The sequence below is a fragment of the Phyllobates terribilis genome, unplaced genomic scaffold (genome assembly GCF_046119375.1).
Source record: "Phyllobates terribilis strain yellow unplaced genomic scaffold, ASM4611937v1 Scaffold_2__4_contigs__length_985480577, whole genome shotgun sequence".
Classification (NCBI taxonomy): Eukaryota; Metazoa; Chordata; class Amphibia; order Anura; family Dendrobatidae; genus Phyllobates; species Phyllobates terribilis.
Window position 1 is genome coordinate 479,381,788 of NW_027362762.1, and position 27,053 is coordinate 479,408,840.

General features: G+C 42.9%; 1 protein-coding gene across 6 annotated transcripts in view; it reads right to left on the minus strand.

Moving 5' to 3' along the window:
- STPG1 (sperm tail PG-rich repeat containing 1) overlaps positions 1 to 27,053 on the minus strand; it is a 164,161-nt gene that overhangs the window by 23,152 nt on the left and 113,956 nt on the right. For 5 of the 6 annotated variants that reach the window (XM_073665812.1, XM_073665810.1, XM_073665813.1 and 2 more), the window contains exon 7: positions 22,813 to 23,003. In XM_073665812.1, coding sequence (XP_073521913.1) covers positions 22,813 to 23,003 — 191 coding nt within the window. Of the gene's footprint in view, positions 1 to 21,963; positions 23,004 to 27,053 lie in introns of those variants that run through there. The other variant, XM_073665814.1, reaches the window with a different exon arrangement.

Genomic DNA, 27,053 nt, shown 5'->3' on the forward strand with positions numbered 1-27,053 from the left:
AAAAACAACAGAACCCCCCATATGTGACCACATTTTACAAACTACACCTCTCGATGAATTCATCTAAGGGTGCAGTGATCATATTGGCAACATGGGTGTGTCAGAGAATTTTATACCATTGGGCCGTGAAGAAAAAATAATTACGGTAGATTTCTACCACAAAAAAATTGTTTTAGCCCCAGATTTTACATTGTCACATGGAGAAATGGGTATAAATGGCACCAAAATTTGTCACATAGTTTCTGTTGAAAGTGGCATTACCCCATATGTGGCTGTACAGTACTGTTTAGCCAAACGGCAAGACTTAGAACGGAAGGAGCTCTATTTGACTCTTGGAGAATGAATTATCGTTGAATAATTGGCACACTCCATATATGGAGCCCCTAAGTGCAAGAAGAACAAAACCCCCCTCTCAAGTGACCCCATTCTGGAAATTACACCCCTCTGGGAATTTATCTACGGGTGCAGTGACGATTATAACTCCATGGATGTTTTCGAGAAACAAGCAGCAATGAATGTTGCTGAGTGAAAATTGCAAATCTGCCAGTGTAGTACCCAAATATTGTAGTGCCCATACATTGCGCCCAGCTCGTGCTTCTTGAGACATGAACCGGCAAAATTAAGCGGGCTCTCATTGTTACAGAAATGCCAAATGTGGATGCTAACTGGTTTAGGCACACTGTGAGGCTCAAAAGGGAGAGGGGCATTTGGATTTGGGAGGGCAGAATTCGCTGGATGTATTTTGGGAGGCAAAGAGCCATAGCGCTTTCCCAGTGCCTTTGTGCTACCAGTAACATGGAAGCCCCCTACATTTCCGTTGACAGAGTGGGGACTCGTTTTTTTTGTGGATTGAGTTGAAGCTTTTATTGGGAACATTTTACATAACATTTTGGATCACATTTATCGTGCGCTCTACGCTGAGCACTTACATGAGGGTTTCCATCTAAGTCTCTGAATGATGTGATTCAGATTAAACCTCCGATGGGTCCATTGACTGTAATGAGGCACCAGAGTTACTCTGGCCTCTGCCTGGCCTCTATTCAGTGGTGTCCTTCTTTATAGAGGTGCACAAAACTGTGGTCGACCGAGCTTTTGTGCACACGTTAAAAGACGGACACTGCCAGATCATAGGCTCCTCCTTGTGGAGTGTGTCAATGACTGCCTTCTGGACATCTGTCAAGTCAGCAGTCTTCCCCATGATTGTGGAGCCTACTGAAACAGACTAAGGGACCTTTTTAAATGCTTAGGAACCATTAGCAGGAGTTTTTTGTTAATTATTCTAATTTACTGAGATAATGACTTTATCGATATCGCTGTCACTACTGACAGTGGCATCAAAGGGGTGAAATGCCCGTGATCGGGGCTAGCACCAATCGTGTGTGTTGCTGCAGGGTGTCAGCTTTCATATAACGCTGACATCCGCTGTTGATTGGTTCGGAGTGAACCCACGCTATCGTCACACCACACATGTATGGTGGTTTGAAGTAGCGCACCTCCCGCAGCGCCATACATGCACGGTGGATGTCGTGAAGGCATTAAACATAACACCCTCCCAACTAGTGAAAAAAATAGCTGCCTGCCATTATGCTGAATTCTTTTGAAGGCTAGGAGGAAGATATAAATGTAAAAAAAACAAACAAACACAGTACTGACTCCAGAGGTTATGTTCACACTACTTTTTTTTCAGCTGTCAAAAACATTCATTTTTCAAGCGGAAGATATTTCAGGAATCACTCCTTGCCTTGGGGGTTTCTCAGCAAATTTTTAGCCTTCCCATTGATTAATAGTATTCTGCGTCTTATTAGCAGAAAACGCTTGAAGAATGGACATGTCACTTCTTTTAAACGCTTTGTTTTTTTTTTAAAACCTGAACCATTTAAAAGACGCTCAAAAGCCTGAACATATGAAGAGCGAGTCAATGGTTCATAGAAATGAATACGAAGATTCTTTAGTGCGTTTTCTGAATGCTTTTTCCGGCATTTTTCAGAGCAAACCTGCTCAAAAAATACTGGAAAAAAACTTGCTGTGAACATATTCTTAGGCTTCTGCTGCATCTCCCCCGTCATCCACCCAGATTCTTCAGGCACTGAGGCTAGTGACTGACGTCGAATGGCGGGCAACACATGTCATTGATGTCAATGACGTGCGTAGTTCCTCCACATGACCTTGACCTCACACTCATTCACAAAGCATAATAAATGTCTTTTTATTACAATCAGGACACTTTCGATTTGAACCGGACTATTTTATTTATTAAATTGAATAAATTGGCCGAATTGAGCGAATCTGCCCGAAATGAACGTTGGGAGATCTGCTTATCTCTACTATTAATCTGTTATGATCTGTTGGTGATATTTAGGCATAAATGACAAACTCATCAATAGCCACAATAATCAGTTCCTGTCCACTGTAAGATCAGCAACCTCAGTCTATACTGACAGATGGGAAAACGGAAATTAGATAAACCAGAATTTGCAGGTCAGAATGATATAAAGAATGATCCTCATTTGCAGGGGTGGTAAGAGTCACACTACCAGTACCCATTGCTCAATAATCTAGTTCTGTACGGTACTTTTGTAAATCATTTTATATACCTCAATTTTTTTAGTTTGGTGATGGGTTGAGCAGTTCCAAGCTGCAATCTTTTCAATAGTGTTATTTCAACTACAAGACTTTGATAAAAGATCAGAGACATTATAGATATGGAATAAACATGTCTATTTTGGACACCATTATTTGTAGCAAACCACATGACACATCAAAATGTTATTTTAAATCATATGAAACAATAGCGTTTCCTGTTATAGTATGTTGTACGACTGACTTCCCAAAGTGACAAAACTGGCAGCCTACCAGATGAGTCAGTCCTAAAATGAGGAGCAAGTCATGACCTCACATGAGTTTATACCAACCCTTTCCCTATCATCTTTAAGGTAGCTACTTGGAAGACAAAATGATCGTAGTGATTTTTCAATACTTGAACTAAAAAGGTATGTCATTCTCTGAAAGTCTGAATAGAAAGGCACGCTTTAAATTATGGCATCAGTAAAATGTTGAAAATGGAAACTGGTGACTGAAAATCAATCCACTAATCATACCACCCTCTTAGCTAGTGAGAAAAACTATGAAAACACCAGATTTTCTGTGTTTTCTGGCAGCAATCATTTGTTTGTGCACACAACATCTTTTTCAGGGGTGTCCGCTCTGAAATCTGCCTGGAAAAAAAGTGCCTAAAAACATCCACAAGATCTTTGACAAAGCAAACATGAAAATATGTATCCGTTCTTAGTGGAGGAAAAAAATCAGTTCAAATTGTTATCTGGTTATTTTTTTTTAAGTTGTCAACAGACTAGAAGTGCTACGTCATGGACTGTAAGCAGGATACTTCAAAAATGTTTCAGTCTGAAGTTTCTAAGAATTTCAGCGTCATGGAAAAGAAGCCCTCATCCCCCCTAGACTTGAAGGAATATGCTCACTTGTACACATAAAGGCTATGTGCCCACGATGCAGAAATGCTCCGGATTTTTTCCTGAGCGTTTCTGCATCTCCCTGGCAGAAAAAACGCATGCAGATTGTACATGCGGATTTTACATGCGTTTTCCTGCCAGGGACAAGCAGATGTGAAGCGTTTTTGCATGCGTTTCTGCATGCGGGTTGTCAAGTGCTTTCCAAGCGATTTAAGCACAACTTGGTCACACTATATAAATCCATGCAACCGGCATGGATTTATATAGTGTGACCGAAAGAATGGTAAAAAAAATAAAAAATAAATATTATACTTACCTTCTGATGGCCCCCAGTGTCCTTGTCTCAGCTTGCCGGCAGCTCGCGTTAGACTAAAAGGACCTGCCATGACGTCATTTAGTCATGTGACGGGTGACGCGACCGCCGACGTCAGCAGTCGCGTGACCCGTCACATGACTAAATGACTTCACCACAGGTCCTTTAGTCTACCGCGAGCAACCGGCAAGCTGAGACAAGGACACTGGGGACCAGTGATAATCCGCAGTGAAAATTTCCGCAGCATGTGCACAGCACATGCGGATTATTATTGGGGAACATGGCAGGCCTTCTACCAAGCGTTTTTAAGTGTTTCTGCAGTGGAATTGCCGCTGCGGAAACGCTTAAAAAGCGCATAGTGGGTACACAGCCAAACAAGAAAACAAATACTTTATTCTGAATTTAACTCAATATGCACCAGTTGAGAACTATTTGTATATGAACAAAACAAATCTGCATATAAGCTACTTTAGAGAATGCATTAATTTTCTTGTTTTCTGACAGTTACATCTCCAATTCCAAAAAAGGTGGGACGCTGTGCAAGATGTAAAAGAAGAATGCAATGATTTGGAAATCTCTCATAGCCATATTTTATTCACAGTAGAACAGAGCACACATCAGAGTTGGAAGACATTTTTTCATTTTATTTGAAAAAATGTACTTATGATGGCAGCAACATATCTCAATAATGTTGGGACAGGGTTAAAAAAAACTGGAAAAATTAGTGCTACTACACTGTGCAGAATTATTAGGCAAATGCGTATTTTGATCACTTTGATACTTTTTGTACATGTTGTCCTACTCCAGGCTGCATAGGCTTGAGAGCCAACTACCAATTAAGTAAATCTGGTGATGTGCAACTCTGTAATGAGGAGGGGTGTTGACTAATGACATCAGCACCCTATATAAGGTGTGCTTAATTATTAGGCAACTTCCTTTCCTTTGGCAAAATGGGTCAGAAGAGAGATTTGACGGGCTCTGAAAAGTCCAAAATTGTGAGATGTCTTGCAGAGGGATGCAGCAGTCTTGAAATTTCCAAACTTTTGAAGCGTGATCACCGAACAATCAAGCGTTTCATGGCAAATAGCCAACAGGGTCGCAAGAAGCGTGTTGGCCAAAAAAGGCCCAAAATAACTGCCCATGAATTGAGGAAAATCAAGCGTGAAGCTGCCAAGGTGCCATTCGCCACCAGTTTTACCATATTTCATAGCTGCAACGTTACTGGAGTATCAAAAAGCACAAGGTGGGAGATACTCAGGGACATAGCCAAGGTAAGGAAGGCAGAAAAACAAGAAACATAAGATAAAAAGTCAAGAATGGGCCAAGAAATATCTTAAGACTGATTTTTCAAAGGTTTTATGGACTGATGAAATGAGAGTGACTCTTGATGGGCCAGAGGCTGGACCAGTAAAGGGCAGAGAGCGCCACTCCGACTCAGACGCCAGCAAGGTGGAGATGGGGCACTGGTACGGGCTGGTATCATCAAAGATGAACTTGTGGGACCTTTTCGGGTTGAGGATGGAGTGAAGCTCAACTCCCAGACCTACTGCCAGTTTCTAGAAGACAACTTCTTCAAGCAGTGGTACAGGAAAAAGTCGGTATCGTTCAAGAAAAACATGATTTTCATGCAGGACAATGCTCCATCACATGCATCCAACTATTCCACAGCATGGCTGGCCAGTAAAGGTCTAAAAGAAGAAAAAATAATGACATGGCCCCCTTGTTCATCTGATCTGAACCCCATAGAGAACCTGTGGTCCATCATAAAATGTGAGATCTACAGGGAGGGAAAACAGTACACCTCTCGGAACAGTGTCTGGGAGGCTGTGGTGGCTGCTGCACGCAATGTTGATCGAAAACAGATCAAGCAACTGACAGAATCTATGGATGGAAGGCTGTTGAGTGTCATCATAAAGAAAGGTGGCTATATTGATCAGTAATTTTTTTGGTTTTGGTTTTTGCATGTCAGAAATGTTTATTTCTAAATTTTGTGCACTGATATTGGTTTACCTGGTGAAAATAAACAAGTGAGATGGGATTATATTTGTTTTTTATTAAGTTGCCTAATAATTCGGCACAGTAATAGTTACCTGCACAAACAGATATCCTCCTAAGATAGCCAAATCTAAAAAAAAACCACTCCAACTTCCAAAAATATTAAGCTTGAATTTTTATGAGTCTTTTGGGTTGATTGAGAACATAGTTATTCATCAATAATAAAAATAATCCTCTAAAATACAACTTGCCTAATAATTCTGCACACAGTGTAATGAAAAACAGCTGGAGGATCAATTTTCATCTAAGTCTCATGACTGTGTATAAAAAGAGCATGTTAGAGAGGCAGAGTCTCTCAGAAGCAAAGATTATCAGAGGTTCACCAGTTCTACAATTCTTTGATGCAATTGTTCAATTTCAGAAAAAATGTCCCTCAAGATAAATTTGCAAAGATTTTGAATTTCCCACCATTTACAGCATGTATCATCAAACGATTCAGAGAATCTAGAGAAAGTACCTAGAAGTTCAGCTCAGGAGGCGGTAAAACATCTGAATGAGCCCTTAACCATGTAACTTCTGCGCACCCTATTTGTGGGTATAGGGGAACCTCAGTAGGTGACCATGCTGTTACTGAAAATAAATCTCTATACTAGGACCAAAACTGACATTATAGCCATATGGTGACCATATTGTGATAGATACCAGTTCTAGAGAACATATGAGAGAATTTAGTGCAGATCTAGATAGTTACTTACAGCTGATGTTCTTTCTGTGGAGTCGTTCACTTTTCTCGTCTTTTTCAACAGGCACAGACAACCATGTCAACTTCAAGCCATGTCTCGTCTAAAGAGTTTATAACAACAACACATGTGACTTCTCACATTTCCAGCAATGTCCCTATATATTCCCAAGCTTAACAAACTCCTCATCCTACTGTCACCCCAATGCTGAGACTGAGTGCCTCAATAACAATAATGTTTCTTAACTGCCCACTTAATATTTAATAATGTTTCGATTCCTCCCCACATACAGTAATAATGTCCCCCGAGTCCCCCATGTAAAGCTACCCTATGCACAGTATGATGAGCTCACAGCTCCCCTATGCGCAGTATGATGAACCCACAGTTACACTTAACGCAGTATGATGGGCCCACAACTCCCCTATACACAGTATGATGCCTTCACAGTTTCCAATACACAGTATAATGTCCCACACACTGTATGAGGGCCCCCACATTAGTCCCCTAACTGTATGAGGGTCTCTAGACTATATGGGGACCACAACATTAGCCCTAACACTGTATCAGCCCCCTCAAAGTAGCCCCCACACTGTATGAAGGCCTCCACAATAGCCCCCATGTAGAATAATGACCCCACACAGTACACCCCATGTTGTATGATGGCCCCCACACTGTATGATGCCTTCAAAAGTAGTCACCACACTGTATAATGGCCCCACAGCCCCCCCATGAGTAATATTAAAATAAAAACGTCATATTGTATATTCACATAACCCCTGATTCTGGCTAGTCGCCGGCACTCAGACAGTGCCAAGGTGCTGGGGAACCAAAGCAGTGACGTCATCGTGCCGTATCACACACAGGACTTCAGAGTCCTGGAGTTATGACATTATCACGTCGCTCCACCCGGCACTTGTCCAGAGTGTCACTCTGCCGTTCTGCAGGCCAAAGTTCTAATCTACCTGCAGCCTACAGAGTGGGGAGTGGTTTTGCAGTGAGACCATGTCTCCTTGAGCTATCGCATAGTTTAACTGTATTGGTGTACTGCACTTGCCAATACTGTTAAGAGTGGCAGTCTATCCACGTAGGCCACTCCAGTTTAGAAGCCCAGGACGACCGCCTTCTATGCCCCCCATTAGCTTGGAAAAAAAACAATACATAAAAAGAGGCTGAAACAGAGTGCTCTTAGTGACAAAGTAGGAAACCAAACAGAAAACTAAATATTATAAATGAGGAAACTTACACTTTGTGAGTAGCATGACTGCCCTTCAATTTAAACTGTCAAGCACTCAACACTCTTATCTGGGCATGCTTCTTCCAATGCCGGGCACCCTATCAAGCTGTATACCATATATGCTGTAGACCAAATGAAAAAATCAAAAAAGCAGTAGCCGACTAGACGCAAGTCTAGTCTAGTCTAGTAAGTCGTGGAACACAATGAAACAGTGAGAACAGTACTTAGTGGGGAGGAACACTGCCTGTGTCCTCCCTATTCCAGGTTCACCTTTCCTCCACAATAGACCAGGCTTTTGGGGCATGGAGGGAAAAAACTGTACCAGGAACAGCATCGTGATGAAGGGCAATCTTATAGATCTATCCACTTGTGTGTTTAATACAGTTTTATCGATTTGTGTCCATGTGTATTCATTTGAATAAAGCCTGTTCCATATCATTGGTCCGTGATAGTTCTTTTACCCCATACCATGGAGGCTCAATCCATTGTGGAGCAAAAGTGAATCTAGAATAGAGGGACACAGACACCGTTCCCCCTACTAAGTAAGTGCTGTTGTCACTGTTTCGTTGTGTTCCATGACTTACACCCAGTCCAGTCGGCTGGCGCTCCTTTTCTGTTTTTTTTTTCATTTGGCCCCCAGTAGCTTCGCTACTGCTGTGAACACAGTTCACCGTGCAATCCAAAAGAGCAAGTTAAAGCTCTATAATCATACAAAGAAGCCACCACTCATCAACACAATCCAGAAATGCTGCCGTCTTCTCTGGGCCAAAGTTCATTTATAATGGACTGAGGCAAAATGGAAGACTGTTTTGCAGTCAGATGAATCAAAATTTGAAATTCTTTATGAAAACCATGGACAATGTGTCCAGTGTACTCAAGAGGAGACGGACCATCCAAATTGTTATCAGCGAACAGTTTAATAGTCTGCATCTCAGATGGTATGGGGTGGCATTAGTGCCCATGGAATGAGCAGCTTGCACATCAAGTAAGGCACTATAAATGCTGAGCATCATGTAGAGGTTTTAGAACAACATATGCTCCCATCTACACAATGTGTATTTCAGGAAAGGCCTTGTATATTTCGGCAAGACAATGCTAAACCACATGCTGCATCTATCATAATAGCATGGCTTTGCAGAAGAGTTCGGGTGATAAACTGTCCGCCTGCAGTCCGGACCTTTTACCTATAGAAAACATTTGGCGCATTATGAAATTAAAACAACTAGAATCCTACATTAGACAAGTAAAACAGTCTCCTCGCTTCCTAGGCATTTAGAGACTGTTGTAAAAAGAAGAGGTGATGTTACACAATGGTGGATATGGCCCTGTCCCAAATTTGCTGAGATGTGTAACTGCCATTAATTTCTAAATGAGTTATTTTTTTCAAAAGAAATAGTAAAATGTCTAACGTTTAACTTCTGATATATGTTCTATTATGAATAAAATATGGCTATAAGAGATTTCAATATCATTGAATTCTTGTTTTCTTTAATTTTTTTTTACTTTACACTTTTACACCTGACTTTTTCGGGATTGGGGTTGTACATGGCCATCAGTTTAGAGCACTTCTTTCACATGTTGCATTTCTAGAACATCAAGCCCACATACAGCTATACAGTCACAATTAAAGGATTGTCTGACACTTAAATACTCTAGACATGAATTGTTTAAAAATAATAAACAGAGGCATTCTCACCATTCAGCACCAGCAGATCCAGTGCAGGCCACTCTGGAGGTCTTCACCACCTCCAGAAGTGATGTCTGCTCCATTTGGAAGTTCCCAGGACTGCTACAGCCAATCACAGGTGACTAAAATAACTTAATGGATGTTTCTCTAATGGCAAGTTCTTCTGGTCACCTGACGTGTGATTGGCTGCAGTGGTCCTGGTAACCTCCAGACATCACTTCCAGAGCAGGCACAGACCTCTGGATCAGCGGAGGTGCTGCAGTGTGAGTATGCCTCCATTTTTTATTTTAAAACCATTCAAGCCTAGAAACAATGTAAACAAGAGTTGGAGAACCCTTATCATTTCATGTGACACAACAGTCATATTGCAGATAAGACCTCTTCATTCCTCCAATCAAACAGCATTGCAATGTCTCCATTGCTAGACAAGCTGTATCACCAACATGTGACCTGTGCGGCAAGATATGTCTGCCTGTAGTGGAGAATTACCAAACATATCCAACTGCAAAACACGCATACATAGGAATAAACTGGTGGAAAAAATGGTCGACTTCCTTTTGTGTATGGAATTCTCTCATGCTCTCCTTCTGTAAAATGTTTCTTTGTAGTTGTTAGCATAACAGGAAGCAAAGGCGCTGAGCATTGGGCGTGCATGTTATTTTGCCAAAGGAGTTGTCTTTCCTCCTAACGACATGAATATACAGAAAGGCATCCTAATTAATTGAATATGCAAACCTTGCAATCTGCCACTGTCTTTTAAGTGGGTCACTGAGCAACACCTTGTTTTATCAGCTGTGAAATCCACATGGATTATCAAGATATACATAGATTACACTTATCCCGACTACTTTATCAACCCATTAAAGGGAACCTGTCACCAGGTTTTCCCAATATGGACTACAGCCACCAAATATAAGGCCTCTTTTACAGTATTCTGGTATGCTGTATATAAGTTCCCAATCCCCTCTGCATAGCACAAAAAAGGCCCTTTATTATTCCCTCATGCAGTGCGATCGGGTCTGATGGATGTCACTGTTCTTGTTTCGGCGCCTCCTCTCTTGTCACAATCGCCATCCTCCTGCTTGCTCCATGAGGATGACGCATCCTACATCATCCACAGTGTCTCCAATCACCCTCCTGTGCAGGTCAGAGCAAAGTACTGTGTGTGCAATGTGTGATGTGCATGTGCTGGGAGAGGCCAAAGATCTGCCTCAGAAGGGCAGAACAAAGTACGCTTGTGCAGGAGTTTGATTAGAGGACACTGAGTGGATGATGTAGGATGCGTCATCTACGTGAAGCAAGTAGAACGACGGCGATTGTGATGAGAGGCACCGAAGAAAGACCAGCAATGCCCATTGGCCTGGACCGCGCCATATGGGCGCATTATAAAGGTATTTTTTGTGCATTGCATAGGGGGGTTGGGGACTTATATACAGCTCACTATAAGTGCTCTTTCACACGTCCTGATATTTCCGGTACTGGAAAAAACAGTAAAGGAGATATCCGTGTCCATGTGTACCTGTGTGGCATACGTGTGGCAACTGCGTGCCGTCCGTGTGCCGCATCAGTATCACACATATCGGTGCCTGGGAATCAGCGGTAGAATTTGCGCTGTTCAGAAGCGCCGGGTGCTGAAGGCATCTGTCATCATTGTCCCCTGCCGGCGCTGGGCGATCAGCGCAAGCAAGGGACAATGTTGACAGTTGTATTCTGCCCCCTCTTTGTCCAGTAAGTGTAAAAATAAGAATAAAATAAAAAACATTATACTCACCTTTACACCTAATTCCCTGAAGCCATTGTCCCCTGTAAAAAATAAAGGACCATGATGACAGATGCCTCCAGCGCCCGGCGCATGTAAACAGCGCAAGCTGTACCGTTGATTCCCAGGTGCCGGTACGTGTCACGCTTATGACACATGGACATACACGTATGTGGGACGTTTTGCGGTCTGTGCTACGGATAAAAAACGGACATGTCAGCAAATTTTGCCCACGGACACACGGTCCATGAAAAAACACTGACGTGCACAGACCCATTCATCTGAATGGGTCCACATGTGTATGCGTCTCCAGTACATGTGAAAACTGTCACCACACATACTGTAGACACTCATGTTTGAAAGAGGCCAATACTATAAAAGAGGCTTTAAAATGTGGTGGCTGTAGTTTAGGTTGGGAAAACCTGGGGACAGGTTCCCTTTAAATATTCCCATTGCGGACTGCTAGGCTGAGTGCCCACAATGCGGATTTAATGCGTTTCCGCGGCGCTTGTTAAGTTGTCTGCCATGTTTTCCAATGATAATCTGCATGTGCTGTGCACATGCTGCGGAATTTTTTTTGCTGCGGATTATCATTGCGGAAAAATCTGCAGCACGACCATTAATTTTGCGGAATCGCGGCGAAATCGTTGCCATTCACTTGCATTGGACCACATAACATCCGCATGACTACATGTACACATGCGGATATTATGCAATTCAATGTGCGGATGGTACCCGGGTCTGGAGAAGAGGAGACTCTCCTCCAGACCTGGTTACCATAGTTCCTGTAGTTAAAAAAGAATTAAAATTTAAAAAAAAACATATACTTACCTTCTGATGGCCCCCTGTCTGCTCCCGGCGGTGCTGCTGGCTCTTCGGCTGCTCGCGGTGGTAAAAGGACCTTCCATAGCGTAATTTAGTCATGTGACAGGTCGCGCGACCGCTGACATCATGGAAGGTCCTTTTACACCACCGCGAGCCGCCGAAGACACCGGAAAAGGAGACCGGGGGCCATCGGAAGGTGAGTATAATGGGTTTTTTTTATTTTTCAACATTTTTGTTCTTTTTTTACTATTGATGCTGCATTTGCAGCATCGTAACTTGGTCACACAACATAAATCCATGCCGGTTGCATGGATTTATATAGTGTGACCAAGTTGTCAAGCACTTTCCAAGTGATGCTAAAATCGCTTGGAAAAGCGATTGATAACCAGCATGCGAAATCACATGTTCAAAACGATTCACAAACGCTTCTACCTGGCAGAAAAACGCATGTACAATCCGCATGTACAGTGCAGACCAAAAGTTTGGACACACCTTCTCATTTAAAGATTTTTCTGTATTTTCATGACTATGAAAATTGAACATGCACACTGAAAGCATCAAAACTATGAATTAACACATGTGGAATTATATACTTAACAAAAAAGTGTGAAACAACTAAAAATATGTCTTATATTCTAGGTTCTTCAAAATAGCCACCTTTTGCTTTGATGACTGATTTGCACACTCTTGGCATTCTCTTGATGAGCTTCAAGAGGTTGTCACCGGAAATGGTTTTCACTTCACAGGTGTGCCCTGTCAGGTTTAATAAGTGGGATTTCTTGCCTTATTAAAGGGGTTGGGACCATCAGTTGTGTTGTGCAGAAGTCTGGTGGATACACAGCTGATAGTCCTACTGAATAGACTGTTAGAATTTGTATTATGGCAAGAAAAAAGCAGCTAAGTAAAGAAAAAAGAGTGGCCATCATTACTTTAAGAAATGAAGGTCATTCAGTCCGAAAAGTTGGGAAAACTTTGAAAGTGTCCCCAAGTGCAGTTGCAAAAACCATCAAGCGCTACAAAGAAACTGGCTCACATGAGGACCGCCCCAGGAAAGGAAGACCAAGAATCACCTCTGCTTCTGAGGATAAGTTTATCCGAGTCACCTGCCTCAGAAATCGCAGGTTAACAGCAGCTCAGATTAGAGACCAGGTCAATGCCACACAGAGTTCTAGCAGCAGACACATCTCTTCAACAACTGTTAAGAGGAAACTTTATGCAGCAGGCCTTCATGGTACAATAGCTGCTAGGAAACCACTGCTAAGGACAGGCAACAAGCAGAAGAGACTTGTTTGGGCTAAAGAACACAAGGAATGGACATTAGACCAGTGGAAATCTGTGCTTTGGTCTGATGAGTCCAAATTTGAGATCTTTGGTTCCAACCACCGTGTCTTTGTGCGACGCAGAAAAGGTGAATGGATGGACTCTACATGCCTGGTTTCCACCGTGAAGCATGGAGAAGGAGGAGGTGTGATGGTGTGGAGGTGCATTGCTGGTGACACTGTTTGGGATTTATTCAAAATTGAAGGCATACTGAACCAGCATGGCTACCACAGCATCTTGCAGCGGCATGCTATTCCATCCGGTTTGCGTTTAGTTGGACCATCATTTATTTTTCAACAGGACAATGACCCCAAACACACCTCCAGGCTGTTTAAGGGCTATTTTACCAAGAACGAGAGTGATGGGGGGCTACGCCAGATGACCTGGCCTCCACAGTCACCAGACTTGAACCCAAATCGAGATGGTTTGGGGTGAGCTGGACCGCAGAGTGAAGGCAAAAGGGCCAACAAGTGCTAAGCATCTCTGGGAACTCCTTCAAGATTGTTGGAAGACCATTTCCGGTGACTACCTCTTGAAGCTCATCAAGAGAATGCCAAGAGTGTGCAAAGCAGTCATCAAAGCAAAAGGTGGCTACTTTGAAGAACCTAGAATATAAGACATATTTTCAGTTGTTTCACACTTTTTTGTTCAGTATATAATTCCACATGTGTTAATTCATAGTTTTGATGCCTTCAGTGTGAATGTACAATTTTCATAGTCAAGAAAATACAGAAAAATCTTTAAATGAGAAGGTGTGTCCAAACTTTTGGTCTGTACTGTACAATCCGCATGTACAATCCGCATGTACAATCCGCATGCGTTTTTTCTGCCAGGGAGATGCAGAAATGCTCAGGAAAAACCCGCAGCATTTCTGCATCGTAGGCACTTCGTATTACAGTGAAATGAATTATCCCGAAACATATTTGTGTTTATTAGGCCGTATTCAAGCATACCAAGCACTATCCTTTCCTAGAAAAAAACAATGTCTCCAGTGCCAGCTTTTCATAGTGAACAGAGCTTTACACGTGATATGTTCACAATAGCAATGAAATCTTGTAAATAAATGTATAAATCAATTGGATAAATCACAAGGACCAAAGGCAAAAAATAAAAAATACATTTGACCAAATAATTTTGCTTCATAAAATAGCATACATTTATTTGATAGTTTGGATACAAATATTGGACAATTGATGAAAGCCACATTAAAAGGTGAATCCATACACAGAAAGGAGGTGGGACATCATGGATCCCTGGTAACATACATTCCTAACTGGGAATAAACCAGTGCTGAACAATAGACAATAATTGTTCATAATATGCTCTCTGACAGGCTTGTAAACGAATAACAGCAATTGATGATGTACAAAGCAAACAAGAGGCAAAATCTGGAAGTCGGCAGTTCTGCCTGTATAGATGGAATGCCCCCTCTTCAGAGCCGCTGAGCTGCCCCGCCATTGACGTGATATCCGTGCCACAGCCGATGCCAGACACCGAGAGCAGCGGTGGAGACTCACAGGTGAACCCGGGGAAGGTGAGTACAGCACGATTTTAGTATTTTTTCAACAAACTGCATCCAGGGCAGAACATTGTCTGAAAGCGACATAACCTGGATAACCCCTCTAATAAATGTATGCATTTTAAGACTTCTTTTAGTTGCAACTCCTTTTCTAGACAGTTTTCAAAGCAATCTAGCAAGTGGAAGAAATATCTAATGACAGGGGCAGGCGACCAACAAAACATCGGATCGCACTCGGACCAATGTTATTCTATGGGGCCGTGCACATGTCCGATATTTTCCTCGGACAGAGTCTGTACAAGGGAAAAAATGAATGCATGCCTGAGTTTGATCCGATATTCCGTTTGCACTCGGCCATGCTTGTCAATGAAACCATCGGACTGCACTCGGATAACATATGAGTGCAGTCCAATTTCAGTGAACTGACACAATGGAGAAAATTTTTTCCCCATATTCTTCTCATCCGAGAGAATCAGATCACACTATGCTGACACTCTGATCAAACTTGGATCAGAGTGTCATTTGCATAATAGGCCTGATTCTCTCGGATGTGAGAATCTACGGCTGTCTGCACCTGCCCTAAAACACATAATAAATCTGGTCCGAGGAAGATTCTCAAGTTATAAAGCGAAACTGGATGCAGAATTCTGGCACATTTAGCAAAGTAAATCTCTCCTAGTCGGCCTTTTATGTGGGATCAGAACAAGCAAAAAATCAGAGACTTTCATATGCAACGCAGACCAACAGAGACTTTATGTGCCATGGTATAGTGTCCGTCCACACACTGCATTATTACAGTGCAAGCGAGACCTTAATAATGTATGGCACCTGTGGAAGCAAGAAGCTGTCGAAAACACGTTAGAAAAAAAGCCACATTGGTTTTCATTTTTGGTCTGTGAACCTTGAGACATTTCTGAGTCACATTATGTTTACAAACAAGTAAGAAAGAAATTTTCACACCAAAAATACTAAATACGCATCAGGGCTTCCCAAAATGTGTTTTTTTTCTTATTAAGAAAAAAATCCTTCATCATCTAAGAGCTGCCGATAAAAAAATCGCAACAGTGACATCTGCAGGTAAGAAGGTGACACTCCTCAATGTACCAATGCCGATGAGAAAAATAAAAAATTACACATTACAACATTACCATTTCTGCTGAAGCTTGTAGGAAAGTTTATATACTAAATATACCTGAATTTCTCATTTTCTTTGATACTATTGAAAAACATTCACCACTGAAATGGTTAAATTCTCTTAAATATGAACATTACGTGCTCAAACAGCATTCCTTCAAAGAATAAGCCATGCATTCTGGAAAGCACTATCTTACACTGACATCTTCACGCATTCAGGCCTCTAGGCAGTGACAAGATCCACCATTGTGGAATGTGAACTTAAAAGAACTTCAGGTTGACATTAATTATGAAAACTTTGATGGGAGTGGATTAAAAAATAAAGTGCAGTTACATAGTTCGTAGGGTTCCACTCTATCATGTCTATACCCTCTATGTTTATTTTAAATGTCTGGATTCTGGAAATTTGTGACTTGCTTTTAAAAAAAAAGAAAGGCTTCCCTGCCTGTGACACAAGCCTAGGTTTCAGGATTCTTCTTTACTAGCAAAATTAGGACACATGGTATTAAACTGCCCTTTTGGTTTGCAATTGCAGTGTGTGAAAATGAAAAAAAAATGCTGTTATTCGGTTGCTGTGCTATTACTACAGTATATCACAGATCGATGAATTCACAGTCACACTGACTATGCAGCTACAGCACTTCCCTATCTCACTTGAATCTTTGGATTATTATTCATAGATTGACTATTACTCCCATTTCCAATGTGCTTCTCTAGTGCAGTAGTACAAATGAATCCAATATTGGTATTTTCTGTCCATGTGGAATGAGTTGTGCGCTCTGACCTCCTATACCTACCCTGTAAAAGCATAAAAACGGCGCTGATTAGCTGACCGGCTGTTATAATGTCCACTGGTTGGCTGTGCTAGATCATGTGACATGATAGTTGCAGGGCATTATGGGGAAGCCAGTCTGGCTGCGCCTGACGTCTTTTTTGGGGGAGGGAAGGTAGAGAAGGGCCAATCCATACATAATCACAAGATGTTCATATTCGCGGGAACCTATGAATTTAAGGAAATTTGACTCAAAGTCGATTCTCCACGGATCGAATTGATCATCACTCCAACTCACACAGTTCCATTGCTCAATCTTCAGTGACAGAGGCCAGGCAATGGCATAATAATGAATGGCTCTGTTGGGGCTCTGCCAAAATCATTTTTTGTCAGATTATGTCGGAATCCGAAATGTAGTGCTCAGCGAAGAGGGCAGTATATTTGGGAGCCTAGCTTTATCTGTGTTCTATTAGAACAGGGCTTTAATCAGTTATTGTAGATTAGCTTATCTAAAATTCACTTCTGGTCTTAAGGCTGAGATTGCTATTTTGTCACATGTCCATGCTTTACACTACTGCACAACTTATTTGGACTCGCTTCTTTAAACATGTACAAACAGATAATCAAACATTCAAAGCACAGAGCGTAAATTTCAAGTGGACCAAGGAAAGAATGATTACAATGGTCAGGTTATACCAAAAAGTAATAGAGGAGCTAGCAACAACAATAAAACTGCAGCTGAGCCTCAATAGCAGGGAACCTGGAAATCTACTTGAAACCGAATGCAGATGTTAAAGAATAGTAATAATTGGTTCAGCAATGAAAGAGTTATAAGAGCATGTGAGAATACAAGTGTGTCATGTCCTTACACGTCACTAGACCTGTCATGAGTGACAAGGTAAAAGTTATATTTAGAATGTTTATCTTTTGGACCACATTAGGAAATGTTTGCTAAATTTGGCCTTGAATGCTTCGATATTTTACCATCAATGCTCTTTTATAGGGAATCTGTCACCAGGTTTTTGATACTCCATCTCGGAGACATATGATATAGGAGTAGAGACCCTGATTCCAGTAATGTATCACTTACTTTACTACTTGCTGCAATTTTGATTAAAAACTTTACCTGCTGCAGATCTACCAGTTATCTGAATGCTGAGCCCTATATAACCCTGCACACATAACTGATTGACCGGTGCCTGTATGAACTGTCAGAAAGCTGCCAATCAGTGGTGGGGGTGTGGTTGTGCTACATGGCACCAGGTTTACTAGTCCTCTAGTGATAATCTCCTGATGATAAAACAATGATTTAATAAAAATGACTCTAAGCAGCCCAGTAAGTGATACATCACTGAAATCAGGGTCTCTGCCCCTACATTATGCGGCTATCAGATGGGGTAGCAAAAACCTGGTGACATATTCTCTGTAATGGGTAACTCATTCAAAATGATTTTTGAGATGTTATAGAGACTGCTGATCTATTATCCAAAAAACTGCTCTAAGTTACTCACTTATACATGGAGCAGTGTGAGTGCAGGCTCAGCGCATCATTCAGCACAGCGCATTGTGCAGGCACATAGCATTACGCAGGCACAGAGCATAAAGCAGGCTCAGGGCATCGCGCAGGCACAGAGCATCGTGCAGGCAAAGAGCACCGTGCAGGCGCAGAGCACGGTGCAGACTCAGGGCACGGTGCAGGCTCAGGGCACGGTGCAGGCTCATGGCACGGTGCAGGCTCAGGGCACCGTGCACGCTCAGGGCATCGTGCAGGCTCAGGGCATCGTGCAGGCTCAGGGCACCGTGCAGGCTCAGGGCACCGTGCAGACTCAGGGCACCGTGCAGGCTCAGGGCATTGTGCAGACTCAGGGCACCGTGCAGACTCAGGGCACCGTGCAGACTCAGGGCACCGTGCAGGCTCAGGGCATTGTGCAGACTCAGGGCACCGTGCAGACTCAGGGCACCGTGCAGGCTCAGGGCATTGTGCAGACTCAGGGCACCGTGCAGGCTCAGGGCACCGTGCAGACTCAGGGCACCGTGCAGGCTCAGGGCATTGTGCAGACTCAGGGCACCGTGCAGACTCAGGGCACCGTGCAGACTCAGGGCACCATGCAGGCTCAGGGCATTGTGCAGGCAAAGAACATTGTCTAGGCACAGAGCATCGTGTGGGCTCAGAGCATCGTGCGGGCTCAGAGCATAGTGCAGGCAAAGAACACTGTGCAGGCTCAGAGCATCTTGCAGGCACAGAGCATCGTGCAGGCACAGAGCATCGTGTGGAATCAGAGCATCATGCAGGCTCAGAGCATCATTCAGTCACAGCATCGTGCAGGCTCAGAGCACTGTGCAGGCTCAGGGCACCGTCCAGGCTCAGGGCACCGTGCAGGCATAGAGAATCGTGCAGGCACAGAGCACCGTGCAGGCAAAGAGCACCATGCAGGCAAAGAGCACCGTGAAAGCAAAGAGCACAGTGCAGGCAAAGAGCACCGTGCAGGCTCAGAGCATTGGGCGGACAAAGAACATTGTGCAGGCTTAGAGCATCTTGCAGGCACAGAGCATCGTGCAGGCTAAGAGCATCGCGCAGGCACAGAGCATCGTGTTGAATCAGAGCATCGTGCGGGCTCAGAGCATCATTCAGGCACAGCATCGTGCAGGCTCAGGGCACCTTGCAGGCTCAGGACACCGTGCAGGCTCAGGGCACCGTGCAGGCATAGAGAATCATGCAGGCACAGAGCACCGTGCAGGCATAGAGAATCATGCAGGCACAGAGCACCGTGCAGGCAAAGAGAACCATGCAGGCAAAGAGCACCGTGAAAGCAAAGAGCACCGTGAAAGCAAAGAGCACCGTGCAGGCTCAGGGCAACGTGCAGGCTCAGGGCAACGTGCAGGCTCAGGGCAACGTGCAGGCTCAGGGCAACGTGCAGGCTCAGGGCAACATGCAGGCTCAGGGCAACGTGCAGGCTCAGGGCAACGTGCAGGCTCAGGGCAACGTGCAGGCTCAGGGCATCGTGCAGACAAAGAACATTGTGCAGGCTCAGAGCATCTTGCAGGCACAGAGCATCGTGCAGGCACAGCGCATCGTGCAGGCTCAGAGCATCGTGTAGGCTCAGAGCATCGTGCAGGCTCAGAGCATCGAGCAGGCTCAGAGCATCGCGCAAGCTCAGCATCGTGCAGGCACAGAGCATCATGCGGGCTCAGAGCATCATGACGGCTCAGAGCATCGTGCGGGCTCAGAGCATTGTGCGGGCTCAGAGAAATGTGCAGGCTCAGAGCATCGTGCAGGCTCAGAGCATCGTGCAAGCTCAGAGAAATGTTTAAAGGGTCCTAACAACGCTTTGTGCGTGCACTCATTCATGAACTAAGTGTTGCTGTTTGCAGATGTGGATGCTTCAAAATCGTGTTTTGAGCTATCAGTGGGGTCCCAAGGACCTGGGTCCTCACCCATTAGTAAAATATATGAATCTGTGTAACATATCACACATCATTTAAAGGGAACCTGTCATTAGATTCATGCTGACCATAGCACGGGCACCATGAATCAGAGTCTGAGTCTGAATCACTGTGAGCTCTTCCAGAGAAAACAGTTTGAAGAGACAGACTATATGGAGAGATCTGACTAGTCCAATGATGTCTCCGCCCAGTTTCTCTCCACCCCCTGCAGTGCCAGTTGATTGACAGGTCTCTCCCATGCGTGCATGTATGGAGAGATCTGTCAATCAACTAGAGCAGGGCAGGCAGCTTTTCAGATTTCTCTGTTTTCATAAACCATACCTGGCTGCAATGAGGCAGCATGAATCTAATGAAAGGATCCATTTAAAATGAAAAGTACCCTTTAATATAGGGTTCAGAGACTGTGGTAAAGGGAGACGCTATTATTTGGACACACACAAGACTTCGCAATTAGTGATGCATACAAAAAAAAAAGTGGTTGGTAAATAACAGAATGGCTGCGGCACCAAGACATTACCGGGATCATGGCATAAGCTCCCTCATTGATGGCGCTTAAATTGAGCGCTTATAGAAAATCCACTTCTGCATTCACAAAGTTGCTAGTAAAATCCAAGATGGCACTGATTCTATGTGCAGAAAGGGCTGGAGAAGATACAATACCCATATCTGGGTATACATATCACTGGTAACAGCAATTCAATGGGCAGTTACCAATAGATCAATGTTACCACCAGTGATTAAACACATTTTGAGTAGGAGTCTGGTGATTATATTAAGCATTAATGCATTCCCACACAGAATATATGTTACACCAAAGATACCATAAGTACCCCAGATCACCAACTTTTGTCTGTTGTATCCCGGCCCTATCTGTTTTTACACCTTTAGTTTTTTTTTATATATTTGTTATCCAGTACAGAGACTGTCTAACAAGCAGACATATCATAGGTGTAACCTGTACAGCAGCTAAGGGACCCAAGAGGGGGCCCATTTCCACCTCCAAAAGCAGAAGGGCTTGTTTTTTAAGCAGGACAAATTGTACTTTTGAATGACTTCATCCATTTTATCATGCAATATGCTTTAAAATAAATTTAAAGTGTGGTAAAATTGAAAAAAGCAAAACAAAAACACAACACAAGTCTTCAATTGTTTTTTGGGTTTTGTTTTTACGGCATTCATTATGCGGTAATAATGACCAGGCAGTATACTTCTCAGAGTCAGTATGATTACAGCAATACAAAAAATGCATAGCTTGTTTTTTTTTTTCATGTAATTGGTGTAAAAAATAGAAAATTTGTAAAAAAAAAAAAAAAAAATTCATGTGTGTTGCCATTTACTGAGACCCATAAAGTTTTCATTTTTCACATAATGGAGCGGTGTGAGGGCTTGTTTTTTTACAGGCCTGAGCGGGTGTTTTTATTGGTACCAATTTGGCCTAGATACGATGTTTTGATCACAAAATCAGGAGTGGAGCAAACAGAGGAAAAGTATAATAGAAACACGTCACCACTTCTGGATTTATCACCCACTCCTGGGTTTGGCTTATAAATACTGAGGTAAACTACTGACCAAATACTGAATGTGTGAATGTGGCCTAATAGCTGAACTTGTGAATGTGGCCTAATAGTTTGATAGATTGGATATTTACGGATGTAGAGACACCATTTTTTTTTTAAATTTCTTTATTTCTTTATTTTTTATGGGAGGAGAGAAAAGTGATTCGAACTTATATATATTTTTAAAATTCTATATTTTTACTGTATTCATTATCCCCCTTAGGGGACTTAACCTGAAATTGTCTGATCGCTTGTATTACACACGGCAATACTATAGTATGCTGTATATAGGAAGAATGGAGGTCTCCTATGAATTCCAGTCATCAACTGGTCTTCATAGGAGAACCATCATGACAAGACCCTGACTGTTATTGCAACTCAACGGCACCCTGCGATCATGTTGCAGTTGGGGCTGATGGACACTTAGAACGGCAGTCCCATGGCACAAGTTGTAAATGCCACTTTTAGAGATTGACATTGGCAGTTAATAGCATAACAGCAGCAGACAGATGATGGCTGAATAACACAGTCCTTGCCTCCCAGTAAAGATGCAGGCTCAGCTCCTGAGCCCGCATCAAAGACAGGTATCCGACATTAGGTGAACCAGTATGTCCTATGTCGGTAAGGGATTAAAGGGGTTATCCCATGGACAACAACTATTACCTAACCACAAGATAGGTGATAAAAGTATGATTGGAATACCCACCAATCTTTGAATTTGTGCCTCCAAATCTACCATGAATGGAGCAATAGTGCATAGCCATTTCTGCCACTCCAATTAATTATATGAATCTATGGGCATGGCAGTGTACATATGTGGCAATTACTCCCATAAAATCGCTGTGAATGGAGCTGTGGTCAACTATGCAAACTACCACTACATTCACACGGGGAATACAGAACACCAGTTCGCGTCATCGGTGGACGCAACAGTTGGTCCCAACATAGTATGGATTTATCACCTTTTCTGTTCATAGTTGATAAATATTGTTGATGGGATAGTCCCTTTAAATCGCAATCTCTTCAGATACTATGATTGATACAAACCGGGTCCAGGAACATCTGCAGCAGAGACATCTCCTGCCCATCGACTTGTGTTTGACACAAATGCAGAGCTTGACATGTAATGTTTGGGTGGTCCTTCATAATCCACAATATCATAATGACCTGGTCCAGGGACAGTCGGTGTCTTGGGCACTGGAACTGCAGGAGCTGAGAAACAAAGGTAATGTTTCTTCCTAAAAAGGCAAAAATATCTTGTTACACTATAATACAAATACAAAAGAAATCATAAGTGAAGTAGTGTACGTATTTTAATTTTTTCTACACGCATCTGTTTAATGTTTTAATTACTTTTGCAGACCAAGCCACGGACACACCTCAGCAAGGTAAACAAAAATGTATGATTATATGAATGTGATCATAAATCACCCACAGATCAAAGGGTGTGTCTAAACTTCCTAGGGCAAAAAGAATATATTTCACAAGCTTTACAAAAACTTTTGCATTCTAATATGTAATAAAAACTAGTTGCCTCGGTAGAAGACCTGCAAATTCTTTTGGCCGCAAAACAGACCAAAGTAGCGAATGTAGCCAAGAGGAGTTCCTTTAGTGACTACTTTCCCAAACAATGTTTTAGTCACAAGCTATGCCTTTTATCCTTTCACTTCTACAGTTCAGATAAGGCCTGGTATGGCACAGAGAGGTGAGACACAGGTGGTAGGGACCATAAAAGGAACACCATGTCATGGTTGGATGGCTTTTGCATTTTTTGACCTACAAATGTATGTACCTTACATTTTTAACATATAGAGCTATAGTGGAATTCATGTATTCATTTACTGCAGTGTGCAGACGCATAGTTTGTATATACACAGTGGATATAAAAAGTCTACACCAAATGCTGGGTTTTTGTTATACAAAAAAAACATATCAAGAAGAATCATTTCAAAACTTTTTACAACTTTAATGTCACCTATAATCTGCCTAAATCCATTTAGTTATCAAAATCATTTTGAGGGGGAAAATAAAAAATAACAAAACTAATGTGCTTGCATAAGTTTGAGCACCCTTTTATAATTGAGGATGCGGTTGTGTCCAGAATTAGCCAATCACAATTAAAATCATTTTAAATAGTGGTCAGTTATCTGTTGCTATCATTTAAAGTAATTATGATTCACCCCATATAAAGTTTAGCTGTTCTAGTAGGATTTTCCTGACATTTTATTAATTGCGTTTTTCAGCAAAAGTCATGGTCCATAAGCAGCTTACAACACAGCAAAGGGATCTCATTGTTCAAAGTTATCAGTCAGAAGGGTGCAAAAAAATTCCAAGGCATTAGGTATACCATGGGACAATGAAGACCGTCATCAAGAAGTGGCTTAAATTTGACGGTGACATTACCTAAAACTGGACATCCTTCAAAAATGTATGAAAAAACACAAAGAAAATTGGTCTAGGAGGCTACCAAGAGGCTTACAGCTACATTCAATGAGTAGCAGAGATTTCTGGCAAGTACTGTTTTTTTTACTACATGTGACAACAATCTCCCATATTCTTCATATGTCTGCCTGTGGGGTATCGAGGAAAAATGAAAGGCTTTACTTACAAAGAAAAACATCCAAACCTTGCTATGTTTTGTCAAAAGCTACATCAAGTGTATCAAAAGCTTGTGGAAAAATGTGTTATGCTGATAAACTTTTGGCTATTATTCCAAAAGTTATGTTTGGCGCAAACTAACACTGCACATCATCAAAAGAACACCATAACCACAGTGAAGCATGGTGGTAACATAATGCGTTGGGGCTGTTTTTGTCAGCAGAAGTAATTGGGGCTTTAGTCATGGTAGCGTGAATAATGAACAATTCAAAATATCAGTCAATTTTGCAACAAAACCTTCAAACCTCTGCTAAAAAGCTGAAGAGGAATTTATTTCTTTCAGCACAACAATGACCTTAGACATATCTCCAAATCAGCAAAAGAATGGCTTTGCCAGAAAAATTTTTGGAATGGCCCAGCCATTGCCTAGACTTGTATCCAATTGAAAATCTGTGGATTGACCTGAAGAGGGCTGTACACAGGAGATGCCTTGGCCATCTGACAATGTGGGGTACTAATTCAAGGAAGAGTGAGCAAAAAGTGCAAATTCTAGATGTTCCATGTGTCACGATTCCTCCTCTCAGTGTGGTGAGTGGCTCCTCAGCCATCCAGTCTCAGGCTAGAGGAGTGCTGAGCTGTCAGTATCACGATAGACAGCCCAGCCATCCAATTTGAGGCTTTGGCGTGCTGAGCTGTGAGTGTGGTGAGTGACAGTCCTGTCGCCCATTCAGGGCCAGGGCGTGCTATGTTTCCTACAGGTGTCTCCTGTCCGGAATGATTCCCAGGCTATTTAGCTGCCTGTATGCCTCTTTTCTCTGCCAGTTGTAGCTCTGCTCAGTTTGGTGTGTATTTGCTCTGTGCTGTGAGTTATAGCACTTTGATTTTTGTTGACCAACCCTGGATTTGCCTTTGATCATCCGTTTGTCTAGCACAGGGATGTCAAACTCAAATACACAGAGGGCCAAAATGAAAAACTTGGACCAAGTCGAGGGCCAACCTTGATATTTATGATAAAAAATGTCTACAATTGAGGAAGTTTTTCTTTATCACCAAGAGAGCAGGTTTTGGCTGCAAAAAGGTTTTTGCTGCATGTGAACATAGCCTTTAATTTACATTTAAATGATTCATGTGCCAGTAGTTTGGTCAACATGAGTTTCATCTCATGATTAGCCAGACTGGCAAGATGTTACCTGAGCGCTGCACAATGAACAGATGACGTCACACCAGGCCAGCAAATCAAATGCTGTGTCGGGGAACCCAGAAGATCAGGAAATTTGCTCCCCTCCTGTCCACGGCAAGACAGCACTAATGTGAATCCGCTCATCTCTAGATAGGGGATAACTTTCTGATTGCTTGTGGTCCCATCAGTTAAACCAGCATTGATTCCAAGCATGGGGCATTGGACCCAGCAATTGGGCTCTGCAGAACACTGTTTGGAATGAAGAGGGGAGGTAAGTCATTGCCAGAGGAGTCTGACAGCAGCACTCTCAGAGAATGCAGGAGCTCGGCTGAGCCAAGCATTATTTTGTATATGGGAGTCAGGAGAGATGGCTTGCCTATGCCACTTAAAGGGGTATTACCATCTCCAAGATCCTATCCCAATATGTAGTAGATGTAATAATAATAATATTAGCAAATACTACACTGCTCAAAAAAATAAAGGGAACACTTAAACAACAGAATATAACTCCAAGTAAATCAAACTTCTGTGAAATCAAACTGTCCACTTAGGAAGCAACACTGATTGACAATCAATTTCACATGCTGTTGTGCAAATGGAATAGACAATAGATGGAAATTATTTGCAATTATCAAGACACACTCAATAAAGGATTGGTTCTGCAGGTGGGGACCACAGACCACATCTCAGTACCAATGCTTTCGGGCTGATGTTTTGGTCACTTTCGAATGTTGGTTGTGCTTTCACACTCGTGGTAGCATGAAACGGACTCTGCAACCCACAGAAGTTGCTCAGGTAGTTCAGTTCATCCAGGATGGCACATCAATGCGAGCTGTGGCAAGAAGGTTGCTGTGTCTGTCAGCGTAGTGTCCAGAGGCTGGAGGAGCTACCAGGAGACAGGCCAGTACAACAGGAGACATGGAGGGGGCCGTAGGATGGCAACAACCCAGCAGCAGGACCGCTACCTCCACCTTTGTGCAAGGAGGAGCAGGAGGAGCACTGCCAGAGCCCTGTAAAATGACCTCCAGCAGGCCACAAATGTGCATGTGTCTGCACAAACGGTTAGAAACCGACTCCATGAGGGTGGTATGAGGGCCCGACGTCCACAGATGGGGGTTGAGCTCACAGCCCAACACCGTGCAGGACGCTTGGCATTTGCCACAGAACACCAGGATTGGCAAAGTCGCCACTGGCGCCCTGTGCTCTTCACAGATGAAAGCAGGTTCACACTGAGCACATGTGACAGACATGACAAAGTCTGGAGATGCCGTGGAGAACGATCTGCTGCCTGCAACATCCTTCAGCATGACCGGTTTGGCAGTGGGTCAGTAATAGTGTGGGGTGTCATTTCTTTGGAAGGCCGCACAGCCCTCCATGTGCTCGCCAGAGGTAGCCTGACTGCCATTAGGTACCGAGATGAGATCCTCAGACTCCTTGTGAGACCATATGCTGGTGCGGTAGGCCCTGGGTTCCTCCTAATGCAGGACAATGCCAGACCCCATGTGACTGG